Genomic DNA, 12935 nt, shown 5'->3' with positions numbered 1-12935 from the left:
TCATACATGGGAATAGAGCTGTGAAAGAAAAAGCCTTTGTGCTGTTTCAACATTTCAAACCAAGCCTCTTTCAACTGTAAGTAGTGGACATGCACTAGTAAACAGTAAGAAGCCCGTCCATGCTTGTCCAGTGTGAAAACCATCGGGCTTGAATGCCTGGTGTGTACACCTTCTGTAGAGAAATAAACAGCTATTACTCAGTCATGCTATTGGTCAGAAAAGCCATTCTGGCTCTGATACCTTCTTTTTAAACATGTTCTTGACAAAACAACTTTTTTTTTCAAGCTATTGTTTTCCTGCAGTGCAAGTTATTCAAGTTTTAAACTGAACAGTCAATAAAAACGTTCAAAACGTTTGACAGATTTCGTCTAGCCCACTTCCAAGTGGTAGGGGTGTGGACTTCCAACAAGCTCACTCCTGACTGGTGAGAGAAGTTGCCATAGAAACGTTGACCCAGACAGTTTACAAAGGCATTGTGCCGTCACGTTTAGAATGGTCTAACTGGACGTGTTCCAACAAATGACTAGCGTCCTTTTTCCGGCTATTTTTGGAAAAAATAAGAAGCTTGAAAACATTATATCCAGCCAAGATGGTGACGACCGCAGAGCAAAGAAACCCACTTTAAATGAGCTTAATGCAGACCAATGTGTCAACATGACCACATGGTTGGTCCATCGTAGAAATAACCTATGGGTGGGCTATTCACTCACTAATGTAGTTGAAAGGAAGGAAATGGTTTTTTGGAGAAATGTTGTTTATGCAAACTGTACCAGAGGTTCAAACATCAGAGATGTTGGTCTTAAAGTTTTAACTTGCTTTGCTTTCACAAACAGCCCATTTGGGGATGGCATTACCCAAAACAAGCTCTTACCATCTATGAAGCGACGTTTAGGGTTTGCCAAATCAGGAACTCTTGGTAAAAGCCATTTGGGTGCTCCAGAAATTCAGGTTTTGTCTGTTTACCTACAACTTAACCAATACTTGTATCGCTTGTATACACCTGCTAGGATCCTTTTAATTGATGAAATATTCATAGAAAACACTCCAAAATAATGCTAAATCTGTAAAAGTTCCAAACCAAATCCTTCATTCACCCGAACAAAAACAGAATGAGAGAGACTGGAGCTCGGCAGCTATAAATAGCGAGCGACTGAGCGGAGGAATTGGTTGGCGTGCTCATGTTGCAGGTGTAAAGAGAGGCCAGAGATCTGTGTGAATGTTTTAAATATAGAACTGCTCAGGCAAACGAAATGATTAGCGTGTTGGTAAGTTAGTTTAATGTAAGCGATAAATGTCGTTCCGTTTTACCTCAAACAGGTTGATTTGAACAAATGAGTAAAGGCTGCCTGGAAAGCTGTATCTGGGTGGTCTTGTCCCCTCTAGTGGATAAGAAAGCTCATCGTGGGTTTTTTAATAGTACTAAGTACTAATGTACTGGTACTAATAATGCTAAATTAAACCTAGTATTGACAATAGATGGTGACGTTTGCCTGTTTGTTTTCTATTTAGCGTAAAGCGGAAATGTTTGAACCTTTTTTACTGATCATTAAAATAAAGTTAGCAAATTTGTTGCAGGGATTAAAAAGTCTTGTCAAAACTTTCTTCATAGAATTTATTTAAATAAAAAGTACAGTCAGTTGTTGATTGTCATACTTGCATTCATCCAATCCAAGGCAATCTAAGGCTTTTATTAAATGTTATTTAAAAAAAGCAAACATGTTTTTTTCCAAAAAAAATCGTGGATCAAATGTTCTTTATTTTTGTTAATCTTGTCTCTCTTTTTTTTTTTAAATTTAGAATGATTTGTAACCACAACACTTTGTTTCTAGTTCATTTTCCAAATTAAAAGTCCAAACTGAATCATGATTTTATAAAGTTCAAAGGTTATGGGCATCAGAAACCAGCCTTCTTGTTGTCTGGGCACTTTTTTTTTTTATTCTTTTGGGGAAAAAGAATAAGATTCGATGGATTCAAAACGACAATCTTAGAACCATTACAGCAAAGCGTTTATGCGACTGAAGGTGAAAATACTACATGCCAGCAGGTATTTACCCACCAGAGGGTAGCAGTAAGCTTCTGTTAAACCCTTCAGTAATGAGGAGCAGCATCGGTTTCCCCGACTATTTTTGTTTGGCTCACAAACACATGCACTCGGGTGATTCATCACACTAACATGTGGGTGGGCTGCAGCCATTTACAGCTGCACACATCTGTCTTCTCGTGTCCTCGTCCAAAACAACATCTCATCAGCAGATAGCAGCTGCACTCTCACTGTGTTTTTCTATAGTTCTCCCCCACCCCACATTCAGAAGATAAATACTGGACCTGCTGTGGGTTGCGGAACGTCCACGCGGCGTGCTCAAACTGCTTCGGTCACCCCAAACACGACAGGACTCGCACCTACTGTGAAATCCAATAAAGGCCTCTGGTAAAAGTGGGCCGACATTGTTTGAGTAAACATTTGCGTTCACATGGCCGTTTGTCCCGTCACCAATGGGGCTCACTCGCTCAAACACAACAGTAAAATGTTTGTGCGAGTTTAGGGAGAGGACAGCGTCACTTCCAAGCAGCGATCCTGTCCTCTCCGATGGCGAAGCTTCCCAGAACATCCAACCGAGCAAACGCTGTTTCCTGCACTCTGGATCATCAGAAACTATTGATAATAATTGCTTCTACTGAAATAATCCTTGCAAATCTTTGCGGATGATGGAATATCTACTGCAGTGTTTTTTTAACCTTTTTTGAGCCAAGGCACACTTTAACCTTGATAAAAATCCCACGGCACACCAGCATCCAATAATTAAAAAAAGGAGAAACTCATAGTCTGTATTGATCTACAGCCCCTCTGCAATCCCACATGCATTTTTGTGATAATTGTGGCAGAAAAAGCTGGAAGTTGCAGCTGTTTTTTCTAAAAGACGTAATAAAAGTTAAGTTAGAAGATTTAAAAACTGATGTGTGTTCGTTGTGGTTTCAAGACATCAAAAGGAAGACTCATTGTGCGCTGAGACGCTGTCACTTTAACCCAATGCATCATGGGAGGTATAGTGCAAACAGCCGCCAAACGCAGATAGACTAGCGTCTCCGAGCTAAAGACGAGCTTTAGCGGGTGTTTTTGTTCGAACTGAGCGACTTTATCAACAGAACCAGAACAAGGAAGTGAAGACTTTAACTACTTCTGATTGGTCAGACTGATTACATGTGATTAAGCCTCCAAGAATGATTGGTGGAGACAGTTAAAGGGGCGGGACTTTTCTGAAAACAGCTGACGCTACGGCTAAATCACGGTACCGTCATTCTTTTCAAAATTTCTTTAATAGAATCAAATAAACACAAAGAAAAGAGTCTTTTACGATCTTTCATATTCCTAACTACTCAGTGTTTTATCAGGGCCTGTTTGGATGAACAAAGAGCTGATATCCTGGAGATGGAAAATGTTTTTAGATCAGTGAATGAGGGCAGTTTCCCACAGCACACCTGACCATCTCCCACGGCACACTAGTGTGCTGCGGCACACTGGTTGAAAAACACTGATCTACCGTACCCAAACACCAGCAAACAAACAGGAGCTGTCCTGGGAAAAAAGAAAACGCCTCTTTTTACGTGTTCAGCAGCTATAACAAAAGTTTTGTTTGCAATAAACAGAAGAGGATGCAGGTGGTTGAGTCGAATGAACACAGTAATGTATGGTCATCTTTTTATATCACAACTCTTTCACCCCATCATTGCAGTGAAATTACAAATTATGCTCCTGAACCCTGTGAAGAATTTCATAAAATTAAACAGATTTCTTTACTTTTTTGAAACTGAAAAGTAAGCAGACCGAGGAAAAAAAGGGACAAAAACTATGCAAGAGAAGAAAAAAAGAGGCAGCAGTGAGGCAAGAGGAGGGAAAGTTTTGAAAATAGAAGAAAAAATAAAGGTTGATTAGTACAGCTTTTGTTTTCATTGTAATAGAATAGAACGGAGCGTTCAAATATGGAGGAAGATATCCGAAAAGGCTGGATTACCTTTCAAAATAAACGTTTTTTTTCTTGGGTGGGGGTTATTTTACAGTATTTTTTTTAAATCAAAAATAATACACGCTCAGGTTCAATGATATGGTGTTCTAACTGCCCTGACGACACACTCTAGTCGTTAGTAAGGTGCACAAACTGGCCGCTTACTTACACCAACCACGTTCCACGAACAGCGCGTAGGGCTTCAGAGGATTGACAAAATCTGTACCATGTGCCTGAATCTCACATACTTCCCCTTTATTTATCCTTGTGTGTTGTAAAAGTGTTTGCCACGACCTGTTGCCCACGGCTTGACCACAGAAAAAATGTCGACATGAACACTTTCACTTTATGAGCTCACAATGACCTTCATATTTTGTGAAAGCTACCTTAGCACCCTGCCCTGCACAGGTTTTTTCGCCCGCATCCATCCACAAGAGTAGATGGGGTTTAGGATTTGCAATAGATTAAATTTGGTGATGAGAAATTTCTTTAAACCTTTATTTATGTGTAGGATTTAAAATCAAGCAGTGAGGGTCTCATTAAGAACTTTGAATCCTCCTCTAGTCTCTTCACTACCAGGCTACAGACCAACGAAGGAGAATGAATGTCAAATTCAGTTTGAGAACTGTGAGTTTTCAGTGGGAAGTTTGTAATTGGTCTTAATCTGGAATAATATCGTGTTTTATCACGTTGAAAGAGGCTAAAGTGTGGGAAAGGAGGATTTCTGCTGAAATGAAAAGAGGAGAGGGAGATTTAAAAAAGAAAAAAAATTGGAATAACACCTGGCTTTCATTAGCTCTGGCTGGCAGGGAGTCAGTGTGTTAATGGAGATTTAATAACCCCTGAAAAGACTTATTGCAGTCATAGTCAGAGAGTGTGTGTTTTCCATGTGTTAAATTGTGAAATTATGAAATCTGTCCACTTTTTTTGCTGGGACTCTGGAGACACCGAAAGGCCGCCACGGTGGGGCAATCATAACCGCATAAAAATGGATGTTTAGATGTGGTCCCCCTGTTTACAGGGTCGGGTTGAGGATCTACATCACAGTGGTGGGTTAAACCCCACAGTGTGTGCCCGGTACACTATCTGTACTCCAAAACAGTTATGAAAAACATCAGCCCTTCTGCCCACATGTAGGGTTTCGTCATGTCATCAAGGAGCTAGCGATTACCCAAATGTTTAGAACTTGCGAGGATCCCGTTACACTTCCTGAACAGCGTTTGGAGTTGCGTCATCTTGCGTTCTGGCATTGTTTGATGCATTTTCCCAACGACTTCCTAATCTGAAGGGCCTGCAGACTCTTCCTCTCTCTGGCTGTGAGGCTCTCCTCTGTCTGTTGCCTTGGAAACAGCACAAGTGAGGTAAACATTTCTAATGCCCCCCCCCAGCTGCACAAGTCAGAACAAAGAAAGCATCTTGCTCAAGCGCAAGCGTTTGCAGATAGTTTACGCGTCGAGAAGTGCTGATGAAGTCGACACAAGTTCTCCACGATGGATGCAAAATATCGAGAAATGAAAAGGTTCAAGGTGTGAAGAGATCTTACAGGAAACATGTCAGTTACTGCATTTAACCTGCTACTTCTGGAGGTTTTAGAAGCAGAAACAAGAAACAGAAAGCAGAAAGATAACACTGCAGGTTTAGCCGTAAATAATACTTTTTTTGTCTTCATAATATTTGGCAATACAATGAAAGTTAATTTGAATAGCACAATTCCTACTCCAAATTATGAAAATTAAATTAAAAGACTGCTGTCATGCATCAATTTAAAAAAAACTGTTTTAATCCTGAATTTGAATATTTTCAGAATGAAAGCATTATTGAAAAGACTCTCCCAGTTTAAAGATGCCCGTAAATCCATCTTCTTCTAGTTCAGTCTTGATTCTGTACACCAGCAGACTGCCTGTCCCTGAGCTTCTCAGAAATCCAGAGACTTGAACACAAGCAGAGTAAATTTAAATTTAAAGTAAAATTTAAAAATTTAAAAAAACCTGATCAACTCTATGCGAAGGAAATATGTCGCACTTCATGAGGCAAATGGTGGTCACACCAGATACTGACTGGTTGTCTGAGTCCCCTGACCCCCTCAATAAAACAAAACTGAAGATTTCAGAGTGGTCTTTTCTTGTGGACAGTCTAAGGCACACCTGTGCAATAATCATGCTGTCTAATCAGCATTTTGATATGGCACACCTGCGAGGTGGGATGGATTGTCTTGGCAAAGGAGAAGTGCTCACTATCACAGATTTAGACAGATTTGTGAACAATATTTCAGAGAACTGGTTATTTTATGTATGTGGAAAATGTTTCACATCTTTGAGTTCATAGCATAAAAAATGGGAGCAATAACAAAAGTGCTGCGTTTATATTTTTGGTCAGCGTTATTTCTGCAGAACGTCAGTATCTCATTAGTAATTAACCTTTGAGTTGTGGGCGGGGCCGCTGGTGTTGACTAAGCCTGTCCCCTCTTCTCGTCACCCAAAACTGAGAGCAAAACGTTAAGCGCTAGCTTACAGCCCCTCACAACCGACTATTACCGGTGCAGCAAATACACATAGCCATGATCAAACCTGCTTACAATACCAGTGCAGAACCCGCTGCACCACAGCTCCAAATGGTCAAACAACTGTTGGTGAATATAAAGTTAAGTTAGCAAATTTTTATCTAATTTTATGCAATCCCCTTTTTGTTTTTAATGACTTTCTGTGCTTTATTATTATGTTTTTCCCTTTAACTTATCTTCTGAATCTTCTGACACATGAGGTGTATATTTGTATAAACCCCTTGTGTATTTGAGGCTAAACTGCATTTTAAACTTTATTTATATAAAAAAAGTCTACATACAACTCCTGCTGGACCTTTTTGTGTATTAAATAAATCATGGGAGATAATCACAATCCAAAATTGTCATTTTTTTTTTTTTGATCACAGTCTGATTCTTCAGCTTCCCCATAGTCGTTTCCCACCTTATAAAATGTAAACTTATTGATGCATTTAAACGGTACAAGGTAACACTGAAATCTTTGGGATCATTTTAAGAAAACACGTGTGGAAATGTTTTAAAAATATTAGTCGGGTTCCATGTTAATTTTCTTATATGCTATTTTTATTTTTAGTTCCTATTTGTGACATTTTTATTTGCTTTACTCCGTCTATTGTGTTTCCTGTTTTTTTTCCCTGTTAATTCGATAACCTTCAGCCAAATTTTTTCCAGTTCGTTCATTAAATTTGTTAGTGTTCTATCTGACTTCCCATACTCTGAAACGTTTGATAACTATGCTATAAAATAGATATAAAAGTGATTAACCTTAACTTTTTATTTTTTTGCCTAACAAGACATGCCCAAGAGGACTGTTTCAAAAAAGTAAGGGAAAACCAGTCAATTCCTTCGGGGTGCAAATGACCCAACCAGAGACCCGGGGCCATCGGTGTCTCCAGAAGAATGTTAGAAGATACTGGAAGTTCCAGTGCAGCCATTGAGGGAGTTCTGCACATTCCAGAGCCAGAAAAAAAAGATGGGATGCATCTATCGACCCCCACCTCCCATCCTCCCTCCACTTCTTCTTCATCTAGCGCCTCCACCCAAACACACATACTCACACACACACCCACACACACACAAACACTGGAAAGTCTGCCTGCTGAATCTCGTGTCAAACCACATGACATTACTGTCTGGGAAATTGGAAATCTCCTGAGAACGTTGAACCTTCCAGTGGGTTTCAGTGCGTAGGAGTGTGTTTGGACAGACATTTGGAGTTTATGCTTTTCTTCTAACTATTGATATTTCAGTGATCAAATCCAAATCAGTCAAAGTAAATATTTAAACACACTGTGAATTGTTTACAAACAAAACTATAATAGGAAACTATAATTGTAACAGGTTTTCTTTTAATTAATGATGATGGATGGCACTCGGAATAAACTTGGTAAAGACATTATTAGGTTAAAGGAGCTCTACAGGGTTATTCTAATGCTAGAATGGCAAGAAAATACAAGTGCAGGCAAGCTTTTTGTGATTCATACCAAGGCTGTCGATAGTCTATAATGTGTACTTTTGTGCACCATAACTACACGCAGCCTGTAGCAGAGACAGAATGGACAGCAGACTGGTCATTGGTAGCATATTGCATCACTTACTGTGTTGATATTATTAGCCTTTTCCACAAGGAAAAGACTGCAAGAGGGGGAAGACTAGTTGTCTCCAGTTGCTATAGCAACAGATGAGTTATGAGAGCAGGACTGTTTCCAGATGAAGTCACCTTAAAATGACCATTTCCAGATAGATTCAGGCCACTGGAATCCCCCTGTTCTGGACCAGCTTCGCTTTCATCACTCACAAGTTAAATCAAATCAAATCAAACTTTATTTATAAAATAGCGCTTCTCATGCATTTGCGCAGCTCGAAGCGCTTTAACATTAAAAACAGAAAACACACAATATTACAGTAAAAACGCAACCAACCCTTCACCCTTCCCACTCCCCTCCGTTAAAACATATGACCCATGGCCCCCAATTACAAAGAATACGACAACTGCAGCAACAACCACCGACCAAGCCGGAAAGCCCTGGAAACAAAGATCCCCACAAGAAACACTGGGTCGGAAATCATGATAAGATACTAAAATTAAAGACATCAGATGTATATAAAACATAAAATTGAGAATCAGATGCATAAAATGAAATTAAATACATAAAATAGCCTATACTAAAACTAATCCAATAAAATCAACTAAAAGTGAAATTTAAAGGTTAAGCATGTTTTAATTGGATGTAAAATCATAAATACTTTCAGTAGGTCTGTAAAGCTATAGAGCATGAATGCTTTCTTCCAAAATTACAAAATGAAATTCCAAATTGAAAACACAAAGGTTGTGTTCCAGTAAAATAAATAAGACTAAAGACTTCCCTGATGCTGCGTTCACACGGGGCATGTTACGCACATTTACGAGAACGCTACCAGTGCGTTATTGAGCGCACATTTAGCATACGGCGTTCACACTGGACTGTTGCAACCCCATACCATGTCCTCCACCTACATTTGGAAAAGGCTTGGTGGTGCTGATCTTACATATGTTGCTCCATACTTTTAATTTCACAGCTCTATTCCGATATATGAAAGACTTGGTGTCATAGAAATCACGTTGGAAATCGCAATTATTAATTTCTCCTCCGATTCTCAAATTATTGACACTTCCATGAATTGGATCATCCATACGTTACCACCAAATCCGAGTCCTTGATTGGCCAACCTGGCTTAACTTTTGCCGTGCGTTCAATGAATTTGTACATTGTACATTGTACCGAAACAGGTCGTAGAAACTCATGTAGCGACATGAGAGTTTTGAACGTGGAAACCTGAAATTGCACATTAATACGTGTTCACATAGACTTTTCACTGGAAGTGGTCGCTTGAACACGCGTTGCCGAGGGTTGGGTAGCTTTACGCTTAAAGGCTTATCATTTTTTGATCTGTTGTAAAAGCAATCCCAGTGCTCTTTGAATTGTGACTATGTTGCTTTAACCCTTGTGCTATCCCAGGCACTTTAACGTTGGGTCATCTAGACCCACTAGACAGTGTGCTGAACCTTTTTTCTTCAACGATTTGTGATCTTCACTGGTGTCCATGGATTACATGAAATCTTTCCACCTTTATCCACCTTTGTCATGGTAGGGAGAACACAATGGAAGGGTGGGGTCATCTAAGATGGCACAAGGGTTACGCCAAAATCCAGTATTGTTTTCTAGGACATAGTTTCTGCAGAGCAGCAGTAGTTGATTAGAAATTGACCTCTAAGTTGTGGGTGGGACCGTTGGGGCGGAACATCTCCGTCCACCCTTTCCCTCTCAGTTGCTGAGGGCCATGGCACCCCTCACACCCACAAGCTAACATTAGCGGAGACACATAAAGGGCGACTCATATTGGAGCTATCCAGCCCTACAGTTTAGATCCAGATTCCATCTCAGACGAGAAAAACCAAGACGTACATGGATCTATTGCCACAACAACATGTTAAGAAACACAAAATACAATGTTTATCTGAGTGGGTCTAATCCATTCCTTGACACGATGGAAATCTTCTTTTTTTTTAAATAACACTGTTAGTTCTGACCTAGTATTTTTTTCAGGTAGGGGAACTGGATGATGTCCCCCCACTGGTTTCTATATATTTAAAGAAGTTTTTCAGCTCTGCTATTGTCTCCATTTTAGTCAAATATTATGTTATCTATCTAAAATGGGATTGGGCAAATAGGTCAGTTGAATGTCGTCTCAGAGTAATTTTCATTGGAGTGAATGGGAAGACACTTGCCAACTACCGTAGTGTTCACCTGGTGGGGCCCGGTCAGTTCACCTTGTGGCTACTAGTGGTGAACTGACCTGGCTACAGTTTGTTATAAAACTCAAGTTTAACTGGCGTTTTACTTTTTTATTTTCAGTTTTAAGCTTTAAAACTTTAACACTGGATAAGACACACTTGTTATGACCGCAGCTTCTCACTTATAAAGCATATAAAGTATTGCATAATGGCGCAAAGGCGCTTTTCTCCATGACAGAATACACTCACTGATCCACATTGATCACGTTAAAGGTTAAAAAAGTCGCTGTTCTTCAAATCTATAAGTTCTATGAATCCAAACACTTTTGTTAATAACCTCTTTGAAAGGAATAAAACGATGACCGTATTTGCCCCGTTTTATGCTCATGTTGCACATTGAACCATTTGTTCACGTTAAAACGTTTTAATTAAAGGTTCTACAATTATGAAATCTTGTAGAATTTCTGTTTGCGGCTAATGATGTTTGGGTGCCTGCTTGTCTGCAGCCAGGTCCTTGTTGTTACTTTCCACTTTTAACTGGTGTTGAGGCGAAAGGAGAAGGTTTGTTGAATACTAAATAGCATATACTTGTATAGTGCTTTACTGACTTTCTTGAAGGCCCAAAGTGCTTTACAGTCACAGTCTAATTCACCCGTTCATAGACACATTCCCACACTGATGGTGGCTCCACTACCAAACACTGGTGACCACCCATAACCACCAGAGGCGACGTAGGGTTCAGTGTCTTGCCAAAAGGACACTTTGACCCACGGGCGGGCAAGGCAGGAAGCGAATTTGCAATTTTCCAATCAGAGGTCGACAGCACTACCTTTGCACCATGGCCGTCTGTGTACGCTGCAAGATGGTGTGGATTAAATCATGCATAAACTAAATGAAGAATAAAGAAGCTTATAGTTGAATCAAAACGTAAACAAAAGCACTGATGGTCAGGACACAAAGTAAGAATGTACACCTTTATAAACAAAACAAAAAAACCTTAATGCAATAACTAAACAAAATAATTTGACTTTAATGTAAAACTACAAACTTATTCATATACTGCTGTTATGTGCTATTCATATGTAAAATAAAGCTAAAAAGTAATTTTCCAGAAAAGGTTTGTGATACTTCTGGTTGGTATGACATACACCAGCAGAGGGTGCTTCAAGCCAAAACTTCCGTTTCCTTACGAAAGTGCTTTACCCACTAACGGCTATATTATACTAAGCTATTAATAGCCATTGGCTAGCTTTGGCCATAAATCTGCTTTACACTGCCAATACGTGTTGCTAGCGGTAACTTTTTTAGTCATTTTAAAAGCAAAACAGTGATTTAAAGGTGTTTATTTGCAGTCCCATTTAATGCAATGGGAGAACCTTTGCGCAGCTTATAAGGACAAACTGAAAGGCTTTAAAAGTCTGTCTCAAAACTTGTTACATGGTATTTCTATCTCTTTTTGAAGACATGTTTACGTGCAGTAGACTGACTTTATCTTTTAATAAATATGCAAGGACTTAGTAGAGGATAATTAATTGGGAATAATTCCGAAAACAATAGCAACTATAGCTTTTTTATGTCAACAAAACAATTGCAAAGATTTTGAAGGTACATAAATTTCCAAAGATTCAGTTTAAATGCGGACTGATCAGTTTTGTCTTTTTATGGATCATTTCAGTGAAGGAAAGCTGTCGCTGTTGAACTCAGCATTCCTACATGGCTGCAGTGTTTATGCTAGAGGATAAATATTTATCCTAATAGCTTAGAAGAACCGAAGCTGCTCGTTCCGACTTTGCAAAACCTTTGACACACTTGACTTACATGCTGCCCCAAACACACAAATACTGCTTTTATGTATACAACCATACGAATAATTGCTTTACTGTGAGTTTCTTCAGGTTTTAACGGTGTTTAAGAAACAAAAAAGAAACAAAAAGCAATTATCAGTTATGCTTAAGGATAATATTTGGTCAACCACAGAGAATCAGTCCTATACTACATACACAAAGCTGAAAATTGAGACACATACAAAACGGAGAAAAATTACATAAAAGTTTATGGAGTGAAAAAAAGAAAGAAAGCAGAATTAAAAACTAGAACAAAGGAAACTGGATGGTTAAAAAATTTGCCTCAATATGATTTGATTCCATGTGCAGCTAAGGTAATCTCAAAGCAAGAGAAAATAATAAACAAACGAAGACTTGGGATTTCCGGCTTTTACATGGCATAGATGTTTCTGTAGACCATGCCTTTTATGGGAGATTAACCGTCATTAGTGTGCGATTATGCATGGATGGAGAGGACCGCGATTGTAAAGCACTCTGGGGCTTAATCAAGGTAGAAAAGCATCATACAGGCATACGTCATTGAATTATTGTGCCAGTTACTCAGTTATAGTCCCATTATGCCCTGCCTGCTAACATTTTACAGGCTGCAGGTATTTAATGGATTGTCTTTGCACGGCATCTATTAAAGATATCTAGTTGTTCTTCTGCAAATGAGGACTGAAGGAAAACAATAAAAAAACAAAAAAACAAAAACGAGACTGACAGGAAAGGGAAAAAATTTAAACCAAAAATTTCTTTTCTAAAACCAACAGCGTCTTCTATAGTAGCATAAAAGA

The 12935-nt window shown here is 39.1% G+C and overlaps 2 protein-coding genes across 4 annotated transcripts in view; one reads left to right on the top strand and one right to left on the bottom strand.

The window, feature by feature from the left end:
• msl3 (MSL complex subunit 3) overlaps positions 1-12935 on the bottom strand; it is a 204649-nt gene that overhangs the window by 30750 nt on the left and 160964 nt on the right. Inside the window, exon 1 of one of the 2 annotated variants that reach the window (XM_023965757.1) lies at positions 872-891. The exons of the other annotated variant lie outside the window; for it this stretch is intronic. Coding sequence (XP_023821525.1) covers positions 872-874 — 3 coding nt within the window. The 5' untranslated portion in view covers positions 875-891. Of the gene's footprint in view, positions 1-871; positions 892-12935 lie in introns of those variants that run through there. 2 annotated transcript variants of the gene reach the window in all.
• arhgap6 (Rho GTPase activating protein 6) overlaps positions 1-12935 on the top strand; it is a 97297-nt gene that overhangs the window by 16476 nt on the left and 67886 nt on the right. The window lies entirely within an intron of this gene.

The sequence above is a fragment of the Oryzias latipes genome, chromosome 2 (genome assembly GCF_002234675.1).
Source record: "Oryzias latipes chromosome 2, ASM223467v1".
Classification (NCBI taxonomy): Eukaryota; Metazoa; Chordata; class Actinopteri; order Beloniformes; family Adrianichthyidae; genus Oryzias; species Oryzias latipes.
This window is presented reverse-complemented; position numbering and strand designations above follow the sequence as displayed.